At 45.8% G+C, this 27,492-nt stretch overlaps 1 protein-coding gene across 1 annotated transcript in view; it reads left to right on the forward strand.

Annotated features, from left to right (window-relative positions):
* DSCAML1 (DS cell adhesion molecule like 1) overlaps positions 1-22,835 on the forward strand; it is an 866,449-nt gene extending 843,614 nt beyond the window's left edge. Inside the window, exons 30-33 of the mRNA XM_069614463.1 lie at positions 13,205-13,357; positions 14,373-14,567; positions 15,042-15,353; positions 21,915-22,835. Of these exons, the coding sequence (XP_069470564.1) occupies positions 13,205-13,357; positions 14,373-14,567; positions 15,042-15,353; positions 21,915-22,393 (1,139 nt within the window). The 3' untranslated portion in view covers positions 22,394-22,835. The remainder of the gene's footprint in view (positions 1-13,204; positions 13,358-14,372; positions 14,568-15,041; positions 15,354-21,914) is intronic.
* The last annotated feature ends 4,657 nt before the right edge of the window (positions 22,836-27,492 follow it).

The raw sequence follows: 27,492 nt of genomic DNA on the forward strand, positions 1-27,492 counted from the left end.
TGTCCCCTCAGAGTACACTTGAGTATGTGTTTGTTGTGCAGCGAGCATAGGAAAATGTGTGCGGATTAGCCCTACATGTTTTCCAGAGGTTGATCTCCCAACATTACAAAATTTCAGAAAAGCCCAGGCGAATGCATGATCCCTGTGCAAAATGCTCAAACTCCTCACAGTAAGCATGACGAATTTTCGGGATCTGGCACGAAGACATAATTTGTGCCACAGTAGATCCAAGCTGAGAATACTGTAACAACTCGAAATACCCAATGTGCACACCGGGTAACTAAATTAAGACATAGTTAAGCAAATGGGCCATTTATTGGGTATTTGTGCATTGGGGCTCTCAGCTTTTCAATAATCCCATTTTCCTAAAGCACAGATTCCTCCAACTTTGTGCCCATAAACACACCCAGAGGAGATGTATTAGGAGCAGAACCTGTTAATGACAGGTGCAAGGCGGTACCAAGAAACGCCAATAGATTGCTTTGCTGACGAAGGGGAGAAGCATAGAATATCAGTTTAATCTAGAAGCAAGTAGGTCCTGAATTGATTTCACTAACCGGAGCACTGTCCAAGCAGAAAAACAACCCTTAGGCATACTTTGAATAACCAATGACGAGATCAGTGAGATCTCCTGACTCTAGTAAACATGCACAGGCCCGTACAATGTTTTCAGAAGAAAAGACAGTAAGCAGAATTTAGCACCAGTGTTCAAACGCCACAGGTAGGAGTTGGATTCAGGGGCAATTTCAGGATTCAGAGGGCAGAAAGGATTCTCGCTTCCTAATGAGGCAGAATCTATGGTAAACTGATTGCAGGGTAGTGTTGTGACTTGCCACGTAGTGGAGAGAGTATGGACCTCCGTTCCCAAGTTCCCCACAGAGAGGTAGAACAAACTCCCTGTGCGAGCCTTGGGACCACAGGTGGATGATATTTCACAGGATCAGCAGCGTCGAGAACCCCAAAGCTGTTGGGAGGAAGGCAAGGTTAACACAAGCAATAACAGTACCTTGAGTCAGTGATAAGTACTAGAATAAGGCTTACCTAAGTTCAAAGTCAAAGGCTATGGTGTTCATAGCTGTGGTACGAGGGAACGCCAGCGATCCTGAAAGCCAGATGAAGAAATGACGACTCTGGGAGAATCACCTGAGAGACTAGAGTCTTTCGTAGTGCTGTGACAAAACGTGGTTCGAGGAATCCAAAAGCAGTCAGCAAAACGATCTGAGAATCGAGGTCCAGGTTGACAATTCATAAAAGGGAATATCCAAAGCCAGTCCGTTTCCGTTTAGCCAAAGTCCAAGTATCAAAGTTCGAGCAATATCCAGGGAAGAGTTTTCGAGGAGCAAGAAAGCCAGTCCGAGTGTCGTAAGCCGAGGTCTTGAACAAAAGTATCCGTAACGCAAACGCCTAACAGTGTAGAAAACAGCTGTGAAGCGAGGAGCGTTTGAATCACCTGGCTTTTATGGCTGTCGACATCCGTTCATGTGATTTGGTTTCGTGACACGTGATCGGGATACCGACGCGAAACCAGGAAGCGGGCGCGATTGGCTGCTCCAGCCCGTTCGTATTCTCCACGGCAGCTGCCAGCGAAAACGGGGAAACGAACTAAGCTGCATCCTGCGGCTGACACTAGGCCACGGAGGCTGACGTTTCCCACGCACCACAGATAACTGGGCATAATTAGGAGGCGATTCTGTAGTGGGTATTCTGGCTATGCTAGGTGTCTGGGCGTCCCTATCTCCAGAAGGGGTATACAGAGCTGTGAGTGAGGAGGGATTCTTCCCTGAGTGTATGACAGAGCCCCTCCTCAATGGCCCACGACCACGTGGGCAGGCGGGATGGTCCCGATGAAATCGAGAAACGAGCCTCGGGGCATGGACATCCTCCGCAGGGACCCAGCTCCGCTCCTCCGGACCAAAACCCCCCCAATCCACGAGGTACTGGAGACCCCCCTGACCAAACGTGAGCCCAAAATGCCAGAAACCTCATACTCGATGGAACAACCCACAGAAACGGGACCAGGGGCAGGATGGAGGTGGGTAGAAGGAGGGCAAGGCTTCAGGAGAGAGGTATGGAACACCGGGTGGATGCGCCAAGACGCAGGGACTGAAAGGCGATAGGCCACCGGGTTAACGACACCAGAAATCCTATAGGGACCCACAAAACGGGGAAGCAGTTTACGACAACCCGGCAGCCAGAGATGGCGTGTAGAAAGCCAGACCCTGTCACCTGTCACATAAGAAGGCGCCACGCTTCTCTGTTGAATCGCCGCTGCTTTAGCAGATTTCTGGGCCTCACGAAGGTGAGTGAGTGTTTGAGCGTAAACGGCCGACAGATCGCGTGCACAGGCGGCCGCTGCTGGGTTGTCGGAAAGCGCGATATCAGGAATAGGAAGGGTTTGAGGGTGCTGACCTTACCATACAAGACATAAAAAGGAGAAAAACCCGTGGAAGCATGGACTGTGTTGTTGTATGCGAACTCAGCAAGTTGTAAGACCCTTAACCATGTTTGTTGGTGCTGTAAAATGAGACAACGTAAGTATTGCTCCATGGCCTGGTTCACCCTTTCCGTTTGGCCATCCGTCTCCGGATGGTAGGCAGAAGAAAAACGGGAATCAATGTCCAAGAGTTTTGTGAGCGCTCGCCAGAAACGAGACGTGAACTGCGATCCCCTGTCCGAAATGATAACCGTGGGTAACCCAAATAGGCAAAAGACTGATTTGAAGAAGAGGCTGGCCAAGGCAGGGGCCGAGGGGATGCCAGAACATGGGATGAATCGGGCTACTTTAGAGAAGGAATCGACCACCACCCACTCGTTGTTGAAACCCCCGGTCTGGGGCAAATCTGTCACGAAATCCATTGAGATTGTGTGCCAAAGGCGAGGTGGAATAGGCAAGGGCTGCAAAAGAAAAAAAAAAATATGCAGAAGACCAGGTAACAAACCTGGCCACACAGCCGCTCTCTGTATAAGCCCTACCAAGGGCAGTGCAATTTGCAAAATTAGAGTCAACTAGTAAATGTTCACTGTATTTACAGAATGTAACTCATCCAAATAAATCTCTTAGTCGGATCCAAAAGTAATATGCGTTTATCAAAAAGAAAATTCCAAGTTGGTCACTAATAAAATCTTAGTGAGGCCGCGGCTAACTCATCCCATAATTGTTATAAACATAAAGTGCCAATGCATTTCGGAGCATACAGCTCCTTCATCAGGGCAGGTCTAATTTACACAAACTGTGGAACATTTATACCAAAAGCATCAAGTTTTGAAAAACATAAACAAAATCGTGATTGTGTTACAAAATATAACCATGCGTGAAAACAATATAAAAATAACATACCAATTTTCGATGAGTTGCAAGGTAAATGGAAAAGGTGAATGAAGCCACACAGTAGGGAAAAGAAAAGATGCCAAAATAAATAATGTGTAAATGAAATAACACAGTTAATTTGAACATGATCAGAAAACCAAGGAAAGTTACCTCAAGGGATCGAGGTAGCCCGTGGAAAAAATGTGCGGGGAGTTGACAACAACTTCACGCAAGATCAAAGGTCTGGAAACCAGACCAAATCAATTCTTCAATCTGTAGGTGCAACGACATGTGTTTTAGTGGGTTGTCTCAGAATTTGTCATAGACACTAGTTGTAGAGGTCTGCAGGCTTACCTGTACTCGTAAAGCTACGAGTGTACTGAGGCTGGGATTGCAGTCAAGCAGGGGACGCCATTCCGCATAGCCAGGGCTGCAAAAGACCCACGGGGCGTCCCCGACGATGTTTACACTGGGCACATATCGCACACGAGTTAACGTATCCTTCCACATCCCGTTGCATAGAGGGCCACCAACACCAGCGCCTGGGAAGCTCTAACGTGCGTCCTTGCCCGGGATGCCCATTGATAGCATTGTCATGGGACCATTCCAAGGCAAGATTGCGGGCTTCCATTGTCGGTAGCCACAACCTATTCTGGATGAACGGTAAGCCGTTATGAAACACCGGACTCCAATCGGAGACCTGTACGGGATGTAAGGAAACCCACTTCCTTATAGATTCTACTAGTGACATACGGGGCGTGCAAAGGCCGATGACATGCTGGTCCAACAATCGTTCAGGGTAGACTGGCAAGGAGATCCCACCAGGGGAACGAGATAAGGCATCTGCCTTTCCATGGGAAAGGCCTGACCGATGTTTGATCTGGAAGTCGAAGGCAGAAAAGAACAAATGCCAATGCACCTGACGACTGTTTAAACACTTAAGCGAAGCTAAATCTTGGATGTTACGATGATCAGTGTATACTGTGATTGTGTGTCTGGCCCCCAAAAGGTGGTGCCGCCAGGTTTGAAAAGCATCCTTGATGGCCAACAACTCCTTTTCTGTGACTGTATAGTGGTGTTCAGCGGAAGAGAACTTTCGTGAATGAAATGCCACCGGATGCAGGTGGCCTGTAAACGGGCAGTTTTGGGACAACACTGCCCCGAGAGCAAAGGAAGAAGCATCTGCCTCCACGATGAAGGGAAGTTCGGGATCGGGATGTTTTAGTATTGGGGCAGTGGCAAACGCCGTTTTTAGGGCGTCAAAAGCATCCTGGTGGGTATCTGACCACAAAAAGGGCACTTTGGGACTGGTCAAGGCGGTAAGCGGGGCTACTAGGGATGAAAAATCCTGAATAAACCGCCTATAAAAATTAGCGAACCCAAGAAACGACTGCAATGCTTTGAGATTACTGGGTTTTGGCCAATCCAACACTGCGCGGACTTTGGACTGATTCATGGTTAGTCCGCCTGGAGATATGTGGAAACCCAGGAATTCAACGTTGTCAGTGTGGAACTCAGACCTTTCAGGTTTGGCGAAGAGTGAATACCGTTGGAGACGGGACATAACCTCACGGACGTGAAACGAACTAAGCCGCTTCCTGTGGCTGACACTAGGCCACGGAGGCTGACGTTTCCCACGTGCCACAGGTAACGGGGCATAATGAGGAGGCGATTGTGTAGTGGGCATTCTGGCTATGCTAGGTTTCTGGGCGTCCCTATCTCCAGAAGGGGTATGCAGAGCTGTGAGTGAGGAGGGATTCTTCCCTTAGTGTAGGACAGGTAGAGACGAATGGTGAAGCATTGGAGATTTTAAATCCATGACTGTGGCATAAACCTAGGGTCGTAGGAAAGCATAGACGTACAGGAGTAGCACAGAATTCTATGCTCAACAGTAATAAAGGGATGCACAAGGCCAACCAATGGGTTCACAGCATCAAGCAGGTACCTTCAAGAATCCGTCAATGAGGTGGGAACAATGAGTGTCTGCAAACTATTCAACAGTACTAGGTTCCAGCGCAGGTTCCATGGAAAGAGCACCTGATCCCTCTACCACCAGAGAAGCACCTAGCAGTGCACCAGTGCATCTATAAAGTGTGGAGGGGGGCTCACAATGCCACTTCTGAGGTGTCATAAACTCTTGAACTGGCCTTGCTTGGATAAATGACATGCTCCTCGTTTGCAAGCTAATGAGATGCCAACCCACAGTTGGTTGGCTATCGGGTGTACACGGTATCCAGTGAAAATGTCTCACGGAAAAAGGTCATCGGGGGCCGACATTTCCCCAAATGTGCACTTTCACGAAAACCTGCACTTTTCCCAAATATTCTAGGACTGGAGTTAGAATAGAAAATTGTATCCATCCTAGAATATGTGGGGTAAGGCTTTTGGGGGTGCAAGGAAAAAATCAGTCTACCTGGCAACCTTTTCACAGGGGGCAGCACTGACCAATGGGCCGGCTCTCACCGGGTCCGAGATCCACTATAAGGGGCCTCATTCCGAGGTTGGTGGTAGTCATGGCGCTATTTTCGCCATGACTGCCACCAATAACGGGTCCGGCACCGGTCTAGTTCAATGGGGACTTACCAGTGTAGTCCAACCTTTGCGGGACCGGTAAGACCCCATTGAAAATGCCATTCCCCATGCCCCATGGGGAGGGCGCAAATAACAGGCTGGCGTATGTCAAGTCTGTTATTTGTGCCGTGGTCCCTTAACGGGTCCCGTCCATAACGCCAGGTCAGACCAGGCGTTAAAGGAGGGACCCGCTAAGGGACCTTGTAGTAGGGCGGTAAGGGATTACCGGCACTGGTCTCCTTACCGGTGCCCAGTATCCCTTACCGCCCAACTTGGAATGAGGCCCAAGATGTCTTTGCCGGATCTTAGGACCCAGCCTGCATGATAATCATGCCTGCATCCCTTCCCCAGGTCACCACAGTGTCTTTGACCCTCAGCGAACCTGGGGGCTTGGTGATCTAATCTGCTCTGCAGCATACAGACCGGATCACTGAGCCCCAGCTTCGACGGACAAAGACGCCTCGCGCTCAGTGATCTAATGTGCTCTGTTTGAGCTCACACAGAGCAGATTACATTGCAGAGCCCCCAGTTTCTAGTGTAGCCCCCAGCTTCGCCAAGGGACCAGGTTAACGCATGTAAAGCTGGGGGTTCAGTGATCAGTGCCTTTTCCTTGAAATGGATTCTGGTATTTGTAGTCTCTTAAGAATCAAGATGAGGGGATGTCACAATTGTACACGTTTTGCCTAACACATTTCTTTGTTTATAAAAGATGCTTTGAAAAGTATACAAAGCATGTTAATGTCAAAGAACAGTTAAACCGTGCACTATCACCACCGGAGTGGTCCCCTGGCACACTGGCGGATCTGAAAGTTAAGCATGTAGGGAGGGTTATTAGAGTGTAACAGGGATAAAGGTAGAGTGAGATTTAGTGATGTCCTGTTGGCAGCTTCAGGTCGGTTAACACTGTTTGCTGAGCATAGGTGCAGTTTTTCAGATTATTAGACTCCCATGTGCTGTTGTGCGAGACTATGTGTGGTTTGTTTTGTTGTTGCAGTGTAGCGAAGTGCATGCAGGTTGCTGTGCAAGAAAGTGGTTGTGTTTGTTTAGGGTGTGAGAGGTGTAAGCAGAGAGTTGAGGCGTTTTAGCCAATGGGTTAGTGTGGTTACCTCATTGTTTCGGACATTTGCGTTGGGTGTCTCTGCCCTTGCTGTTTGCAGAGCGTTCCTTTGGCGATTCATTCGGGTTGAGATTGCTAAGGGTGTGGGTTGCTTTTTGGTTGTCAGTGGGGTCTGCCTTCCCTCGCCTCGATGAACTCCTATGGTGCAGTCTCCTCCCTCCGAATCCTAAGCGCTCCCTTTCCTGTTGGGTGCTAGTTAATGATTAATGCTCCTTCGTTTCCAGCTATAGTCCCTTGGGCTTTGCCTAGCAGAGGAGATTGGCTTGGGAGAAGATGAAATCCTGGGCTTTCTCCCTCCCCAGCTATTTCTTGCCACATGCGTTTATTTGTGGCACCTTCTATTTCCATTGTTGTATGCCAGTTGATTCGGTACGGTTCTGAGGTGTAGAGCCAAGTTTTGAGTAGTTTTCTGAATTTTAGGTGGACCCTTTTATTGCGTAGTTTTTACGGAAGTGTTCCAGGTTTTTGCTGCCAGGTGGGAGAATGAGGATCCCCAAGTTATTTTCTAGTGTATGGCTTTGGTTCGAGGCTGATGTCGTTGTTTGATCTGAGTGTTCTTGTCGGTTGGTAAATTATTTTCTTCTATAGGAATTCGGCTTCTTGGCCATGGGTTGCTCTGTGCATTATGCAGATTGTTTTGAACGTGATTCGTTGTTTGATTGGTAGCTAATGTAGCATTTTTAGCGCTGTGGTGATGTGCTCATTTCGTGTTAGTTTGAGGAGCCTGGCTGCTCGTTTTGGATACTTGTAGTTTCTTCAGCAGGTGTTGCGGCATTCTGAGGTAGAGGGCGATGATTGTCAGTGTTTAATGAATGAAGGACAGGAACAGTAGAATTCTTTTTACTGAGTGTAGGAAGAAGAAGCATTTCTTGTTTGTTGTGTTTACTTATGGTTCTAATGTTAGCGCGTTGTCCATTAGGACTCCAACATCTTTGACTATTTTTGGTGTTGAGAGCTGTTCCTAATTCTGTGGGCCATGGGATATACATGTTATTTTCCAGGTTTTTGGATCTAACCAGGATTTCTGTCTTGCCTAGGTTGAGTTTTATACTGTTCATGTTCATCCAGTCGAGAGTTCTTTGAGACATTCTCCCAATGCTGTGTTTTCTTCTTGTGCTATTTCAATCTTTTAGATGATTTGTGTGTCGTCTGCATAGTTGTTGGACGTAAGTCTGTTTTTTTAAGAGCTTGATTAGTGGGTTCACTGAGATATTGAAGAGTGGGGATAGGGATGATGCTTGTGGTAATCCAGAGTTGGTTTCTCGTGGACCAGATTTGAAGGGTTTTATCCAGACAGTTTCCGTTCTGTTCTCTATGAATGATTTAATCCAGAGTAGCCTGTTATTCCTATTTGTTCTAATATCATGGCTGACTGTGTCAAACGCTGTGGAGAGGTTGAGTAGTATCAGGGCAGAGTTTGTGTCGATATCTGCGCTTGTTTTTAGGTCATCCCAGATAGACAGGAGTGCTGTTTCTGTTTCTCTCACGGTCTAACGCCTACTTGTGCCTGGTCCAGCAACTGGTGTTTTTCTACGTGTTCCTGTGTTAGTTTGTAGATGTAGCTTTCTAGCAGTTTTGCTGGGTAGGGGGTGTTTGAAATAGGTCTGTAGTTGGAGAGGTCTTCCTCGTCGCCTTTCATGTCCCTGGGGAGTGGTTTGATGTGCGCCGATTTGAATGATTGCGGTACTTTCCCTGTTACGAGTGACAGGTTAAAGAGGTTTCTGTAGTATTCTAGCGGTGCACCCTGTGTGAGGGTTGATTTGTAGATGTCTGGAAAACAGGGGTCCATGGGGGAGCCTCTTTTGTTACTATGTCTTACCAGCTTTGACGCATGTCTTTGCTGATATTCGTGGGAAGCTTTGGAGTTTATACTGTGGTTTCACTTTTAGCCGGTTTGGTTGACTCGTCTGCTTTGTATGGTTTGATGGATGTTGGTTATTTTATTTTTGAAGTGGTCCGCAAGGTCGTTGCATAGATTCTGTGAAGGTATGGGAGTGTTGTTCCATCCCAGTGGGTTCCTCATTTCGTTTGATGTTTAACTCTTCTTTTTGGGTGTTGGTGGCTTTGGTGATTCTGTTGTGATAGTATTTATTTTTTGGCCTTTTGAATTTCCTTTTTGTAAGATTGGATTTGTCGCTGGAATTGTACTTTCTTTGCCTGGTCGTATGCTTTCCTCCATTCTAGTACGAGCTTCTTGTTTTTCTTTTTCATGGTACTGAGCAGGGGGTAAACCGTTTTACCCTTGCTCGCTGTCGTGATGGGGTGAAAGGTTGTTCAGGGGAGATGCTGTTGATTGTTTCAGCGATCCATTTATGAAGTAGCTCTGTTTTTCCCGCAAGGTCAGCTTCGTCCAGGTTAGTGTTTGGTGGTTTTGTGAGTAGAAGTTGTTCTTTTAAGTTGCTTGCTTTAATGCTTGTCCAGTTTCCTTTTGTGATAGTTGGGAGTTTATTGGGCTGCTTTAGTTGGTAGCTTGATCACAAATGGAATGAAGTAGTCGCAACAGAGTAACTGTGTTGGTGGGGCAGTGGTGATGAGGTTTTTGTTGGCGAAGATTGCATCAAGCGTTTGTCCCCCTATGTGTGTTGCTCCTTTAACCAGTTGTCGTAGTTTCATGGCCTTTAGTTGCTCGATTAGTGATTTTAGTGAATTTGCGCTACCTTCTTCAAACCAGATGTTGAAGTCCTCGAGGATTGTCAGATGTTCATGTTGGATGGCTATGTTGGTGATTGCTTATATAAAGTTGTCGACAAAAGTTTCGTCATATGTCGGTGGTCTGTAGACCAGTATGAATTTTATGTTTTTCGGTTTACGGTTAAGTGAAGGACTAGTGAGTCCGTTTTTCATGTTTAGTGGTTTGTCTGATTTTATTTTCAAATGTTCCTTAAATGCTATTACAAGACTGCCTCTTTTTTTTTTCTGTTTAACTGTGTACACTTGAAGTTGTCAGGTAGGCAGCTGTGGAGTCTGATTTTGTAGTTGTCGTCTAACCATGTTTCTGTGATGAATTGGACGTCGATACTGCCGTCCCACAGAACCTATGTGATCACTGCGACCCTCACAATTGCGACAGCCGAAATATAGCGACTTATTATTTTTTTAAACCCCTTTACACCACATATATATGCAAGGGGAGACCACCCACACCCTCCATAATAATATTATATCATATACTCCCTCCCATATATATATATATATATATATATATGTGGTGTAAGGGGGGTCTAAACAAAAGGTCTGCATTTTCAGCCGTCGTAATTGTGAGGGCGACATTTTTGGCCATTACCCCATCCCACAATAGGTCGTTTATCCCTGTGACATTTTGGGCCATTGATCTTGCGTTGATTAGGTTGAATTTTTACAGTGTGGTTTAGTTTGTTTTTTAATATCGGTTTTGTCTTGTGATTGTTGCATTGGGGTTCTCTGAGGTTTTGATGGCCGTTCAGCAGGGTTTGTGTCGTCGTTGAGTAGGTCTGATAGGTTATGTATTGGGTTCCTGTTTTCTTCTGTTTCCTCTTCTATATTTAGTTGCAGATGAAGGAAGAGTCCCTGTGTTTTTGTGATGTATGGAGGGAGGGCAGTGATTTTGTTCCTGTCCCTGTGGGTGTTTGTTATTTTCCTGCGCAGCTCCAGTGTGATGATGGGTACGTCTTGCATCGTTGGTCGAATTGACTTGGTCTGGTGAATGGTTGGTAGCGAGGTATGTTGTGGGTATGGAGAATTTTCTCTTCTCCTGGCGTTCGTTCTGTTGTCGACTGTGTCTGTGGTGTGAATCTATTAGGCTTATTCCTTCTCCTGTTTGTCTTTCATGTGGTCCTGTTAGTTTTCGTAGCATATTGCGTACCTTAGGGGGAAGTTGATTTAGAAGTTTGTTTGCTATGGGCTGTAGTTGTTGTGATCCTTAGAAGTTAGTTGGTTTACAAGTTTTCTGCGTTTAGGTTGCAGGGGCAGTAGCCCACATGCAACACTTTGTGGAATTATAAGCGTAGTGGTTTAGCGCTGGGTGGTCTTGTAGCTTGCTATGTGGGGTGGTTGTGGGGTGGGAAGGCTGTTGGGGAGGCAGCCGGGGAGTCCTTACCTTACCGCTGCATTTGCTTGGGGATGGGGTATGGTGGGGGAGTCGCATGCTTGATAGGAGTCGAGGTTTATTGTTGGTGGGGGTCTGGCTATCTCGATGAAGGGTTGTCTTAAGCTTCTTCTGAATATAGCATTTAATGAGAGACAGCTAGATTAGTGTTTCCTGGATAAAGGGAAAGAAGGTCTAAGTTTCAGAGCACAGCAGTTCGAGAGACACCCCAAGATTCGAGTTTCCTGGATAGTTGAAATATGGCTATCCGGCCCAACCGTGCTATCTGGTACAAGCAGGCTAAATGCGATAATCTGGCCCAGTCAGGTTAAATTTGGAAATACGGCGGTCTGGCAGAATCAAGCTAAATGCAAAGTAGGGCTATCTGGCAAAACCAGGCTAATTGCGGAAGAAGGCTATGTGGCCGGACCAATCAGGCTAAGTGATAGGGATATCTTGTATATTCAGGCTATCTGGCAGAGTCGGGCTAAATGCGAAATGTGGCTATATGACACATCTGGTTAAATGCGAAATGTGGCTAGTTGGCGCAATCAGGCTGTCTGTCAGAAGCAGGTAAAAAATGAGAAATAGCAACTGCCACAATCAAGTTATCTGGTACGTTCAGATTAAATGTGAAATGTGGCTAGCTGGCGCAATCGGGGTATGTGGTGCAGTCGGGTTGAATGTGAAAGGGGCTTTCTGGCACAATCACGCTAGCTGACACAGGCTAAATGTGAAATGTAGCTATCTGGCACAATCTGGTAAATTGCAAAATGTGGCCATCTTGCATAATTAGGCTGCAAAACCCAATTAGGCTATCTGGCACAATCATGTGAAATGTGGCTAACTAGCACATTAGAGTTGCCTAATTTTACAATAATAAAAGAAATCTCTTGACTGTGTACATTGGATCCAATGCTGTTAGAGAGTTAATAAGGTGGGATTGGGTTGGTCAGTTTAGTGGGGGGCAGTAATGGCTGCAGCCCCTGCCCATAACCGCGCTTAGTCAGTGGCTGCTGGGTGACGGTGCAGGCTTCACAGGCTAACACGGACCAACACGGTCTGGAGCTGCTTCTTCGGGAGCTGTTGTCCTTTGCCTTGGGGTCCTTCGCCAAGGGCTGTCCGGAGTGGGTTTCTTTTTTTAGAAAAAGAAACCATGATCTACAGGCAAATCAGATGGAGTTGGGTGGGACAGGGGGCGGGTGGAGGAGGGAGGAGGGAGGAAGGGAACGGGGATGTATGTTGGGCACAAATGGAAAAGAAAAAAACACGGAAGCGGTCAGGGGTTCACATGTGATGGAAAGGTGGATGCAGGCAGATTTGATACACTGAAATGGGCCAGGGAGCACAGGGCAGCACCTACCCTATTTTTGCAAACCAGGCCAAGGTGGTGCTGCGCACCAACTCCTTATTTATGGGCGCACCTTACTATGGTTTGTGTACTTTTCAAGCCATCCTTTATAAAGCAGAGCATTGTTGAAAGCCAAGCGCGGGGTAATGAGGGGTGATATCTACAAGCGAGTCGTGAATATTTGCCCATGATGTCATGTGGCAAGAGGTCTTGCAATGCTGGAGACTGCACCTCATCAGATGATCAGACCCCAAATCAATTGCCCCCTCCTCCAAACTCAACTCCCACCTCAGTCCTTGTGGGATCCCCCTTCAAAATGTTTCCATTTCCACCACTGCCCAGGGGACACTATCCATGGAGCTGTGTACAGACTACTCCTCTTGCATGAAGCATTAGATGTTGCAGGCGGTGGTGACTCTGGTGCATACAATTCCAGTAAATGTGGATTGACACAAAGTGGGGAAAAAGCTGTTAGGATTTTGGGTTTTCAAAAAATCCAATGTGTGTAATGTTTGAGTAAGAGCGGCACATATCCAGCCAACCCAGATACTGTTTAACACTGCATGCCCCTCAATGCCACCCTTGTCTGCATCAAGTGTGTCGTGTGCCCTGGCAACTGCAGCAACCTATTTAGACTGAAGGGCGGTGCTCCAGATGCATCAGAGTTGACAAGTAAACAGTGACCTATTGAAGTCCTGTGAGATCAAAGGCAAATCGTTCATGAAGGAGAGCTGTATTTTCCTAATTTCATCCCAGTGTAATTCACATAAGCCCCTCCTTCCCTGTTCTTCACAGGAGATGACAAGGCCACGATTCCTGTAACGGACACAGAGTTCAGCCAGGCCGTGAATCCACAGAGTTTCTGCACCGGTGTCTCGTTGCATCACCCGGCCCTCGTCCAGAACACTGGGCCGTTGATCGACATGTCTGACATTCGTCCTGGAACCAGTAAGTACCAAAGGGGCAAAAATAAAAGCTGCTTCTTCATTTAAAACACACAAGTCGATTAGTGGAGTGGGGGCGGGGGGCTTTCTTATGAGCACGTTTTTTCTCCCCCTTTGTCCCACAGTGTATACGTCTGTCCCGGAAGCCTTGGAAGTTTGTTTTGTGTGTTCATCCATCCTTAAGCCTCGAACCCTGGGATGTCTCCATTTCTTCTAGAACCCCTGATTCCCCAACTCTTTCACAGTTACATGGGTGTGAAGTGCTCAGGATGTGTGGGCCTTTGTCTCTGACCTGGGAGTGAGGTGTAAGTCCTTGGGTGTAGAGCTGGGCATGTCTCTGCTCTAGATCTCCAAAAGCATCTTTGGGGTGTAAAGATTGGTCATTTGGTGCCTAGTTCTTTATAGCTGCACTAGTTGCATAGAATGTGTACTGGCATCCTAGCACTATCAGCATGTTTAACTGTCTTAGAGCCATAGAAGATCAATGTATGGGTTGTAGATGTACATGTACGTTGCAGGTATATGTATTAGTCCAAAGACCCATGGACGTTTACAGGCTCAGACTGGCCTATAGGGCAATGCCCAAACCAAAACAATGCAAAATGCTGGTGTGGGCGCGTTTTTTTGGCCCATGTCAGCCAGTTTGATAAGTTTATTCACCATGCGGCTAGTAGTTTTGACCAGTGTTACTGAATAAATATTTTTTTAAATGAACAATTTGCATCACATGTTATCAAAAACCTCCCCCTTGGGCACTACTCAATCTGTCACAAAAGGAATGAATTGCCATTTGCAACTGTGGTGTGTACTCCAGAAAAACAGCTGCTGTATATAAATGCCCCAAGCCTCATAGATGTGTAAATCTGATAATGGACCCACGACAGAGCTCTGTTCTAGGTTCACTGCTTAGCTGTGTCTACGACTGCCAGTTTGTGTTTATCCCAGGCATGGCTGTAAACCCCGGCGCTGGCCTTGTGTTTGAAAGATCCCGCATAGTGATTACAATCTATTTTGTCCAGATCCAGTGTCCCGGAAAAGTGTAAAATCGGCCCACAGCTCCCGGAACAGGTACTCCAGCCAATGGACACTCACCAAATGTCAGGCCTCCACCCCAGCACGGACTCTCACCTCGGACTGGCGGACGGTGGGGTCGCAGCATGGCATAACTGCAGCTGAAAGCGACAGCTACAGTGCCAGCCTATCTCAGGACACAGGTAAAGTGGAAGAGCTTTCGTGAGACACTGGGGAATGCATCTGTAATGTTCTTGCCAATAGTCATCTCATCATAATTATGTCGGTATTTGATGTTTGGTCACAGCCATACATGGTTTGGTGATCATTCCCCTAAGATCTCATACTTTAAAATAGGTAGCTATCAAGAGTGTATTCGTAGGGACTTCGCTGGTGAGCTTTCATGAAGCTGCCGATTTCTCAAAGCTGCCGCTATCACTATTTTTGGCATGAATACAGACCTTACTTTAAATTGTTGCATGATCCAAATATGGTAAACACTGGTTGAACCGTTTCAGAGAAAAAAAGAGCTTAGAAATTGACAAAAGTTTGGTATGTCAGTACAAAAGGTTTACTAGGTCCTTGTAGGTCTGGCTTCTGAATGTTTGATACCGGTTTAGCAGCCCATCCCTGCTTCTGGCTCACTTTGGCACTCTACTTTCTCCTTATTCTTTTAGATAAAGGGCGGAACAGTATGGTGTCCACGGAGAGCGCCTCTTCGACCTACGAGGAGCTGGCACGGGCCTATGAGCACGCCAAGTTGGAGGAGCAGCTGCAGCACGCAAAGTTTGAAATCACAGAGTGCTTCATCTCCGACAGCTCCTCCGATCAGATGACCACCGGCACCAACGAGAATGCCGACAGCATAACTTCCACCAGCACCCCGTCGGAGCCCGGCATCTGCCGCTTCACTGCGTCACCCCCAAAGCCCCAGGAGAGTGACCGTTGCAAGAATGTGGCTGTGCCCATCCCACACCGCGCAAATAAGAGTAAGTATGCTTCCTGCTGGCTGGCATATCAGATTTTCTGATGGACCGTACAAAGTCAAAAACCTTCATCGATACGAGTTGTTGCGTTTTTCAATGTAGGTGACTTAGAGGAACGCCAGATTTTTGTCAGCTCAGCCTACATAGAGGCGTAGATCGGACTTAAACCTCGACCTAGACAGAACACTATCAAAAACATGTGCTTTGGCTGCTACTCTTGCATCACTGATCCATTGCCTTCATATTTTCCATAGTGTCTATAATGTTCTTCCATGCAGCATCTTCTGGTAATGACTATATGTAAATTCACGGCTCCACACCAACATAGGACTACGGTGCATTTCTGAACGGTGCCCGTGTAGAATATTGCCTAGAGAGTTGGCCATCAAGGTCACAATGTTCCTGGTGTGTAATAAGAGATTTCTGCACATTTTCCATGGAACTACATGATCCATTGTGGTTTATGCAGTTCACAGACAGTCTGCCATTTTAATTCTCTGTTGCCCTTAACCGCCAGACATCTATGTAGAACATGAGCATGACCTTTCTGTAGAATACAGCAACATATAAATAATACAGCATTGCATAAAATGTACCGCAGGTTTTTTTAATGAATAATTATGGAATTTTTGAAAGGTTGGTAAAACATGAACTGGCAAACACTCAACCCTATACACTCAATTACACATTTAATTGAGAAAAACTACATAGATTAGGGTGGGGACAGGCGGGCTAATGAATGAAGTGAGAAAAAAAATGGATAGAAAATGTCCAAAAAAACAAATATGTAAATAAGCAGCATTATCCAATTTTGGCATCTTGTAGGCAAACAAAGATCTCTAAAAGGTAGCAACGAATGTCAGTAAAAACGTCCGCATTCCATGAGACCAGGAAAAAAGTTAGAGGAAAATTGTGCCTTTTAAAAATTGTGAAAACACAACATTGTAAAACTTTAATAAATAAAATAGAAACCATAAACTTAAGAGACAAACTTTGGCTGAGAAAATCTTAGCAAATTGCAACATAATTGAAATTTCAGAAACGCAGGAATAATTAAATGAGCAGACTAAGTAATCTTTTGAAGTACCGAATACACACGAAAATGAAGTTTTAGAAATTGGAAAAATACGTTCAAGTTGTAGAAAATAGTACGCATGCAGTGGGAAAGAACATTAAGATAATGTAAAGAACAATTCAGAAAAGATAGCAGGTGCTCCTCTCCAGAAAGAACAATAAGTAAGGTAATGGAACTTGACAACAGTAAACAGTGAGAGAAACCCGTTAAATGCAAGAGAGAAAAAAGGGAAAGAAAAGGTGAGTAAATATAGTTCACATGAATTACAGGTGAGAGGAACCAGTAACATAATAGTAAGGAAAATATGCTTAGATTAAAATAGAAAGTGAGGGAAAGGAGTAAAATAATGGATAGTGTGTAAAGAATGGAAAATTCCCGTTTGGTAATTCTTGCAAGTAGCAGCAGTTGCTGAATTACACATAGGTCAAGAAAAGGTTGCATACGCTGCCGATGTCCCCTCCCTGAGGACACATGTATCCCAATCAGTCCTTCCTGGTGGGCCTCAACATCAGCTCTTTTTGATTTTTTTGCAGTCTGACATTTGTGGGGTTTCCTTATTCTCCAAAGCGGGGAGGATTATAGTTCATTTGGTCTTCATTTGAAGCTTGTAAACCTTGACTATGGCGGTGGGTTTTGATGTCATGGTTGCAGCTTTTGTGAGCGGTGCGCACGCGCACCGTGGAAGGAGAGCTGATACTTCAGGGTTAGATAACAGCTGCTGAGCTGGGGTTCAGGGTCACAGAGTACAAATGTGTTTGTGAATTGGGTGCTAGAATGTTGCTCGGCTCAAGAAAGTCTGCAAGGGAGGAATTAAAGTGAGGTGAGCTGACAATGTACAAGAGCAACATACAGCTCTATTTATGCACATCTCCATCAGGCGCACTTCCTGTACTGGTAATAGCCAATGAGGCCGACAAAGGGCTAGAAGGAATGCAACCTTGACTTATCCCCTTGTGGTAGGGCCACAAATGATTTGTTTTTTTTTTTATCCTTTTAATGCAACGCAGGCAAGACAAAAAATGATGCTATTGAAAGCTGCCAGGCTTTTTAAAGTAGTTTTATCACAGGCCAGGGTTCATGTGTCCTGGACCCAGGCCATCATAGTCCCGAAATCTAAGAAGGGAGACGTAAACCACCTGGCCAACTACAGGTCGATCTCCCTTCTTAATGCAGGCGGCAACGTTTTTGCCAAAGCTATCCTGAGACATCTTGAGGCATTGGGTGGAGGGTGCAGAAGCACTGAACCACCTACAGGCAGGATTTCAAAAGGACATTAGCACGGTGCATCAGCGCATGGGACTACGCCTGATCTGCGACAAATATGCCATCTTCAGAAAAATGCCTGTCTATGCCGTCTTCATAGACATGAAGACTGCCTTTGATATTGTCCCGCAAGTGCAGAAAATGACTACCCTTTGGAATTGGGCCTCCTGAAAGAGTTACTGAATGCAATTCGGTCCCTGCACGTTGGTAATGGTGCTAGAATCCGCTGGGGGCATTGATGGGGCAATGTCGAAAATGGTGAAAATAGAGATGGGCTGCACCACGGTTGCATCCTGGCCCCCCTACTCTTTTGTCTGTTCATAAATTGAGTATTCACAGATCTCCTGAAAGACTCTGCAGATGCCTTAGCGTTGGCAACAGACAGAATCCCGATTTTGATGTTCGCTGACAATGCAGCCCCATTGTTATTGGCTCCAGTGGAACTGCGCGGCAGGTGGACATCTTTGCAATTTTATTTTCGGTAGAATGGTCTGACAGTTAACATTCAGAAGACCAAGCCTATGGTCCTCGGAGGCACCGCTACCTTCATCTCTGCATTTCTGCCCTGGCTCAAAGGTAGTCCCATTAACCTGGTGACTACCACATTTTTAGGTACTTAATAAAAAATAACTCCACAAAAAGAAAGAGTACGTAAAATGAGGTAGCGTAGCATTTACTAGAAGTAAATAATGTAGAAATTGAGAAAGAAAAACATATCCAGACTTTAATATTTAAATACATAATATTTAAGAACAAAAGAAAACTCTTCAGGCCAGGAGCACTATGCTTTGGAGTAGGCGACAAGGACAGACGAAAGATACAAGGGTGTTGGGACAATGAGTGTCCCTCCCCCCCACCACCCCACCATTTGGAAATGATCCCTTATAGGTCAGGAATACCTAAGAACAGTGGAAGAGGTGCATTATTGTGACCTGTGTGGCAGGTAGGACACAGGCCAGTTTTGCCCATCCTAAATTAATAGGAATCCAAAATTTCCTAAAAACAAATACGGATAGCTGAACATAATGGCCTTTATTTTTGGTGCTTCACTTTCAGTCCATGGTAATGTTCATAAGATATTGCATGGAGATGTGTTTTAGCGACGACCACCTTCGCAAGAACAGCGGCTGAACTCCCAGCACTAGCAGTAGATACAAAATGAAGTTTTGAATGCTTCATTAGGACTATTCCCACGATGTTACTGATTGGCATGTCACCAGCCAATCTTCAGCAGAGGAACACTTGCAAGCATCACCCACCCTACGCCGAGAGCGAAGGGATCCAATAAGCAGAGGCATTTGTGCGTTACACTGGGACATGCTTTGACGGTAAAAGCCAGCGCAAAATCCGAGATAGCAAGGGACATTATAGGGAGCCCTTCACCTTCAGGAAAATGTGCAATAGTGGTTTTCAGTGATAACATCTCATTAAAGGATATTTGCAGGGTGGCAATGTATTCATTCAATAGGAATGACTCTTATTGTGTGGTTTACAATGATTTTTTATGGCTATTGAACCAAATGTTGCTCTCGAGTGGATGGTTATTGCCATTGTCAGTCTAGTGTTCCTGTCGTTCACAATTGATTATAGACAAACCATCCTCAGCTGAATCGAAATGAGACTCGTTTTGGGGAGAAATAAGTTATGAACCACCTTGATATTTCAGGCGAAAGTTTGGGGCCTTATCCAACTATGGGTTCCCTTGCCCCAAACCTAGCGGTCCAACTCAATAAACGCCTATCTTGTATCCATCGTATTGAAGCAGTTTCCAAACACTACCTTAACACCTCCTCCTAAAACAAGTGCTCCCTCTGCTACCTGATTTGCACAACAGCAGTGGTTTTCTGAATGCGTGTCTTTGCACCCCAGCTATGCCACTAGCCTCTGTCTAGTAGAAGGTCCCAGATGTCTAATGAAATGGATCCAATCATTTTAAATTAAGGCCCACCTGTATGGTCTTCAGAAAAACAATAGCTTCACTGACTCCCTTAACTTTAAAATCGTTCTATTGAGACACGCTGTGCTGTGCAGAAGCCCAATCAGAATTGGAGGCAGGATGTCCTCTATCCAGGCATCTAATCTCTGGAGTAATTTACCCACAGGGGCGGGGTAAAAATCTGAACATTAACGTGTTTGTAATGCATTCGTTTTAAACCTAGACATTCAATATTTTTCTTATTTAGTTATCACTCTTGTTTCTTCAGCCAGCATCAAAGTACCGTTTGTGTGGGTACGTGCTCAAACAGAATAACATAGCATACGTGCTACTGTTTGTTCTATATTTTAGATAATGTGCAGAGGTGGGTCAAGTGGTGCTGAGAACTCATTTAAAAGTGCATTGATGTCTAACCTACCTCCCTTATAGAAAGAATACTACTAGGTACTCTGTGCATCTAGAAGAGAGGAAGCGACTTGCCTGTCACAATCGTATTACAGCTTGGTATCGGATAGAGTCTCACATGATCCACCCACGCAACCTATCCCAGTGGTTCCAGAGGATTACCTAAGACAATGGTTTAAATCCTAGCTCAGCGGCAAGAGATCTGTGCAGGGCACCCAGGCTTCTCTAATTGTGGGCCTCTTAACAAGATCATAGAGGACAACCACTACAAATTCATAACCACGTGACCATCTCCAGTTCTTTTTTTTTTACTTTAAAATGCTGCTCATGATTTCAGATCCAGCAGCCTAGTTGTGGGACAATGCAAAGTATTTTAATAGATAGGAAGTGCTCAGTTGCAAACTTTTTGCTACAGGCAAGTCCACTATTCATTGTGCCAGTGAACTATGTTAAGATTGCTGCCAAGTGGAGCAAAGCAGGTTTGTTTATTTCCAAAATGTATCACTTATTGATTGTCGTTGTTATGTTACCTGTTTCCGGTTAGTGGTAACTTTCTGCCTCATGTTAAAAAACCATCTCCACGTTTATTTTCCCTTCTGCCTCCCAATGTGTTAGCAAACCTTTCATTATCTTTCACTTCCTGTCTAATGTTTTACCTCCAGCTCCAAACATACGTTTGCACTTCCTGTATCATATTCTACTACATGGTCCTCAGATTTACGAACTGTTGCACTTAATGGGTACCTCTTGTTTCATGTTGTACTCACTTCCTACCTACTGTTGTACAACGCCGCAGTTACCATTCACTACCGGTCTTCTGTTGTACCTCTCGCTCCAGGCTTACAGCTGCCATGCTCTCGAGTTTCGCACAATCTTGTGCTCTGCTTTAGATCATTACTGCCACATGATGTAATGCCACAGCCATTTTTATTTGTTGATGATATATAAGCGCCAACTGCGAGCAAGGTTGCTTTGCAGCGATAGCAAAGGGGAGGGGTAAAAGGACAACGGATCTCAACATGATTCGGAGAAATTCAGATCAGGCCTGTCTAAGAGACGAAGAAGAGCATGGGACTTGTTAGAAAATAAAATGCAAGGTTATGAAGGTGGCATGTTGGCATAGGTATAGGCGCCGCCAGGATTGTCTAACAAGTAGGGCCTGAAGCTAATCTATCCAGGCCCACTACAGTGGCATTAACAGCTGTAAATGCCCACAAAGCCCTGCTGAGTGGGCATTTACAGATTTTCCAGAGGCCTTGCCCGTTCAGGACCAACGCTGTTTACGCCTGAGTGCAGGGTTCAACAAAAAGAGGGCATTAAGTGCTGGTTTACCGGTAACCTCCTAATACTTGCAATGAATAATAAGAGCGATGGCTAGCTGGTGACACAGCACGTGAAAAGGTTTTAATCGATTGTGAGTGATCCAGGAAGGGAGAGCAAAGGACTGTTGCAACCGGCAGAGTTTTCAGTCTTTGCAGGAAGCAAAGGTAGTTCTCCTCAGATCTGGGTGCCTGTGAGGGGCGGGCAGGCGGGATCATCCGAAGCAGATAGTCCAGCAGCGTCCTCCCAGCCACATTCCTGAAGGATGCCACCTGGTTAGAGTTCCCTTCCTTTCTCATGCTGTACCTGCACATTGTCAGTTACTACTGCCTTTCTGTCTCCTACTGTTCCACAAGTCCAATTAAACAAAAGTTACCATTTGCATCCTGTCTTGTGCTTAGGCAAGAGCTCCATAGCTTTCATGTACTTCCTGTCTCTTGAGCACCATCTCTACAGTTACCTGTATGGTTACTGTTTACTTCCTGTCTCAAGCTGTGCCACTATCCTCATGGTAACATTTGTTTCCGCTCTCATAATGACTTTCCCCACCCTCATTTCTCTGCAGGTGAATACTCTAATCTACCCTTGTACATGAAATCTGAAGCGATGTTCCGAAAGCCTGATGTCCACGATCCATGCCCTGTGGTTCCACCCCGGGAAGCCTCCATCCGGAACATAGCCAGATCGTACCATTCGCAGGCCCGCCACATGACTCTGGACCCAGCAAGCAAGGGGCCGGCCCCGCCACACCCGAGCTCCTCCACAACAACCGCTTTACCTCAGAGAACTCTAACTATGCCGGGGTCGGCAAATTCCGCTAGTGCTGCCTCTGCGGCTGCAGCCACGGCTGCTGCAGCTGCCGCCGCAGCAGCTGCCTCTGCGGCTGCAGAACCCCCACCTGCCACAAATGCAGAGCCCCGGATGTCCGTACACAGCAAAATGGGAGGTTCCAGAGACTCTTTATTGGAAATGAGTACCTCGGGGGTCGGAAGATCGCAAAAGCAAGGCGCAGGGGCATACTCAAAATCTTACACCCTCGTGTAGCTGCAACAGTGGCGAAAACAAACTGCATTATTTATATCATTAGAAAAAAAACTTGTACATAAAGAACATTTTTGTATAAATTAAACTATTTTCTTCTTCTCTGAACTACAAAAAAAGCCAGGGCATACAAATTTGATGTTTCAGATTTAAAAATATATATATACATATATATGTTTCACAATGTTTTGAAAAGAGGCACAAGAAAGACTCAGCGACTTTTTCTTCCCAATATTGTAGGTTGTTTTGAAAAAAAAAAAGAATCCTCAGAGACGTTGCATGTTGATACTGTCCTGAATCCACCAAGAACTGCTTGGAATTGCGACCGCTTTGAAGTGTTACTACCTTTTTCTATGAAAAACTCAGAAAAGACACCTGAAAAAAAACACTCCCACCCCTTCAGAAATCCCAGCGCAGTGTGCAATAAAACTTATGTTTCTACGTAGTTTTAATTTTTTCTTCCTTTTCCAGCATATGAATTTGCCATTGTAAGTCTGTGTCCTCTGTATAAGGTTCATAACCGGGCCCGGAATCACCGTAGGGGGCACCAGACGAAATGCCCTGGTCCATTCACTGGAACGCCCATGTTACCTGCGACTCGCCAACAAGAGCCATCTAGGTGTGCTTCATTGACCTCTTGTTTATTATCACACTCAACTTCCAGAAGATCCTCCCAGCAGGCCTGGCCTGCCCTACACTGTAAGTCTCTCATACTTAAGTGTCGGGATCAAGAGCAAGGCGTTGACTCCTTACCATGATAGTGTAGTAGTCCTACATCAGAGCCTCCTCGTTGGTTCTTATGGGGTGTCCAGCCTCGATAGGCGTTAGCTCCAAGCACATGCCTAGTCCCACCTGCTTCCAGGCCATCTTTTTTCTACACGACTCTTGTTTGGCCTCATTGTTTCAGTATCTTTCTCTCTGCTCAGTGGATTGGATGTAACATGGCAACTGGTTCAGATTTCCGCGTGTATTTTTTTCCGTTTGCTTTTATTTGAGGTGGGGATGGTGCTTATGTCAAAAGCGTTGTACAAAGCCGACACACTGGCAGGGGAGCGTGTGCCCATTGCTTTACAATAGGTGCTCACTAGTGTTGGGGCAAACAATGTGTCGGGTGTCAGAAGGGGAAGTTGAGAAATATAAAATGGAAATAATACAGACATTGCCCTTGGTATGTATTATTTACAGCTTGAGGATCAAGGAGTATGCCGCCATGGGGCATAATATTAGTGTACAGGCGAGGACAAGGCTGGGGATTTGGGGATAGGAATGGCTGTGCTCTGCATGACTTGGGTGCTTTTGCAGGTAAGGGGATTCTTGAGGGCAATTTTAAAGGCCTTTAACATGGTCGTGTTCCTTAGTTTGCACGAAAGTGTTATGTATATAATTGTGGGCTATACCGAACGACCAACAAATAAAGTTAATAACTGTAGTGGGGCATTAGTCGATCCGAGCAAGGTGGGCAAAGAAGCAGAGCCAGCCGAGGCGAGGGCTAACACACTGAGCGGGCCTTGAGGGTGCAAGGTGGGGAGTAGAGAGAAGATCACGTTAGCCAGGTAAAGCAGCCTATCCATGGATGGATTTGAATACAAGGAGGGTGACTTTGAAGAGGGTAGGGGGCATTGTTGGCTAGAGACCCATCCCACGTCAATGCCATGGGCAGATGTGGGTGGTTGTACAGTGTGTTTACAAAGTTCAGTAATGTGTTGAGGAGACAAAAAACGTACGTTGCCCCAGCACAAGCCTGGATCAGTAATCAAGTTGGTTGAGGACCAGTATGAAAGTAAAGGTTTTAGTAGATCCATGAGGATGAGGTGGAAATGGATTGGCAGTATTCAGAAGATGTATCCTAGCAACTATGGCAGTACAGATAATGGATTGTTGAAGACAGTTGGCTATGAGCTAGGGCTCCAGGGTTATGAACTTTGGGGCCTGGTCTGAGGCAGAAAAGATGACTGAAAGGAGAACATGAGTGGGGCAAGCTGGCAGGCAGAGGACCTTGGTCTTAGAAGTGAAGCATTAAGTAGTTCTGATGTGCTTCCCAGTGATGGATGGCAGAGAGAAATTAGGGAGGATAGTTCAGGGCCGAAGAATGAGCAGATGATTTGCCCATCAGCAATTAGGTGGTTGCAGAAGCTGAAGGAAGAGATTAGTGTCCTTGAAGAGGGGCCATAATGTATATGGAGGAGTGGGCCAAGAAATGGGCCCTGTGGTAACCCCCACTGTAGCTGGAAAAGGAGAGCAGAGATGCAAGTGTTTCTTGGGATTACATGCATCCCTTGCCACCCCCCCACACACACAATGATTTCTTCCCCACTCACTGAGTATTACAGACCTAGGTTCTCGATTTCCTGTGTAAGACCCCTCCTCCCCAACCATACTGCCATACTTGCCTTGATCATGGTCACCAGATCCTTACCTTCTCCACGCTTCTTTTGCAGCTGGATCACTCTGATCATAGCAGCAACATTAGATTTGTTTCCTGTGTCAAAAGACATTTCAGGACTTTGGGCCTCATTACACGGATGGCGGAGAACCATGGCGCTAATAGCGCCATGGTTGAAGCCGGTAAAATACCGGCACCGCCTTGGCGGAAAGGGGAATTACCAAGGTTGGCGGGGCGGTAATTCCCCCTTCCACCATTGCCCTTCCCCATTCCCATTTTTGCCCCATAGGGCATAATGGGAATGGGGACGGCGCTAATTGCGGTACCGTAATTAGCTCCCTGGGTCCCTTTGCGGGTTGGTTTTTAACGCCTGCGAAAAGCAGGCGTTAAATCCCCCAACCCGCAAAGGGACCTCGTAGTAAGGCGGTAAGGATTTAACGGTACCGGTATTTTACCGGTACCGGTAAATCCTTACCGCCATCCGTGTAATGAGGCCCTTTGTCTTCAGGCATGTGGTCAAAAGCGCCCACCGCAGGTAATAATGTTTTTCTGGACCCAGTCCTGTTACTTCAAGCCTCAAAGTATACAGATCCGCGTTACTAGAGTAAATCTATAAGCAATGTGTGGCCTTGATAATGGGGCTTCCCCGACAAGTTGTTGGTGCTTAAATCTGTGTAACCGTCCGAAGTGCTCTCCGGGCCTACTTTTGGGGTTGACACAGAATTACTTTGACCTGGCCCTGGTAGTCATTTTAAATTTCCTCTAGACCCTGACCCATTCGGTCCACGCCGAGAGATGCAGAAAATTACACCCACTTGCGCCCTTACTTTGGAACACTATCCCATTTCCGCATGAAATGAAATGGCATTGGCAGCCATCTACAGGGGTAACAGAAGAGGGTAGCAATATGGCACAATGTTAGTCTAGGGGGGAGATGGAGCAGAAATCATGCCAGAGAACTGTCATTACTCAATACCTGTAATGGGCTTCAAGACGCTTGTAAGAATCCATTGCTTAAAAGGGAACATTCCTGCTAATTCAGTCTGGGGTCTCAAGTATCGCATAACCTGAGCAATCAAAATGCACATCTGTCCCTCTAGATTTGGGTCTTGATTTATTGTTTAGCAAATTTAGCAATGACATTTCATCGAATGCTTAAAAACTAAGTAGGAAAATAAGTTCATTACATGTGTTAATGGTAATGTTGTGTTGTTTTATTTCGCGTTTACACCCTAGCGCTTTACAAACAAAATATATACGTACAATATCACGCAACTGGAGTTGGTAATAAATTATCGACCTCAGAAAGATGAAAGGCTGAGTTGGCCTTACTGGTATTCGAACCTGTGATTTGCAGATCACACACAGATTGGTGCAGTGAGCGCTCAACCCAGTGAGCTATCTTACCAGCTGTTTTAATGCCCTTTCAGTGTAACACTGTTCCAGAAATACTTAAAAAATTTACAATGGCCTAAAAATGGGTCTGCGGCTGTCAATTTACCATCCAGCATGCATCAAGCATCTCCCCGTTTTAACAAGCTTCACTAACCACCTAACCCACAATTTCTCTACAAACTGGTTTCAAAAATTATTTGTAGCATATCCCTAAAGCTTGGGCATATGATCGGAGAAGAGGAGTGTCAAAGCAGCTAATCATACAAGCACAAGAACAGATTACCAAGAGATTTGTATTGGTCCATAAATATCTCCAAATATAATCTTCCTGCATTGATTGTGGGTGCAAAGTTCAAATAATCTTGCATCCAAAGGTGGAAAAAAGATCAGAATCACTTTTAACAATTGCCCTTATAATCAAAATGTCCAAGGTACTTACTAGGAGGGTCAGGACATGAAAGGGCCAGAACATTGCAGTCTTCTGGGCTCGACTCCAACTACAGACACCCACCACTATATATCTTTTCTGGACTCGAAAAATACAGGGCATAGTAGTCTACAGGACTAATTTACAATTACAGGAGCCCAAACCCGAGTACATTTCTGGACCCCATAGCTCCATACCTCCAGGTAATATTTGACTATTGGTCCAGTGCTATACTTTTCCTACAGACTCCAGGACATAGGCTACTGGGCAACTCTCCGAGTACAAACCATATACTGTCTGGAGTAGAGTCCCCAGAACACTAATTTAGTGCAGGATTGCATGAGTAGATCACCATATTTTAATTATTCTTGCGCTAACCCAAACTGATCAGCAGATAGATTTGCGTATCATCCTTCATCACAAATGCAGCTCCCAACTATGCCTTATGCCCCGGGATCTCTGCAGCCACTGCAAGCACAGGTAGTTCAGTACCCAGGGCCTTGGGTGGCACAGACCCATGCACAACAGCCAGCTGCACCAGCACAGCACCTATGCATTCATGGTCAAAGAATCCTTTACCCCAAGGTATGGTGATGCACTACACCGGAGCAAGTGTCTTAAGGGGCAATCCTTTTCCGCTCCCAGGTACGAGCACACATCCCAACTAGGACCGCCCACAAAGAGCTCTGACATGTCCTGCCAGTCACTACCGATCTGGAAGAGGAACCCCAGGTAGGTGTGGCAATAGCAGACTACATTTACTTTTATGGTCGATACAGGACCAACTAAATATTGCATCAAGGAAGGTACGTTTCCCCTATCAGGAAAGATGATGGACATGCAGGGATTTTATGGGGTAATTTAGTCGGTTCCTTACATGAAGGCTCTACCTGTTAT

The sequence above is a fragment of the Ambystoma mexicanum genome, chromosome 9 (assembly GCF_040938575.1).
Source record: "Ambystoma mexicanum isolate Mex_15411 chromosome 9, UKY_AmexF1_1, whole genome shotgun sequence".
Classification (NCBI taxonomy): Eukaryota; Metazoa; Chordata; class Amphibia; order Caudata; family Ambystomatidae; genus Ambystoma; species Ambystoma mexicanum.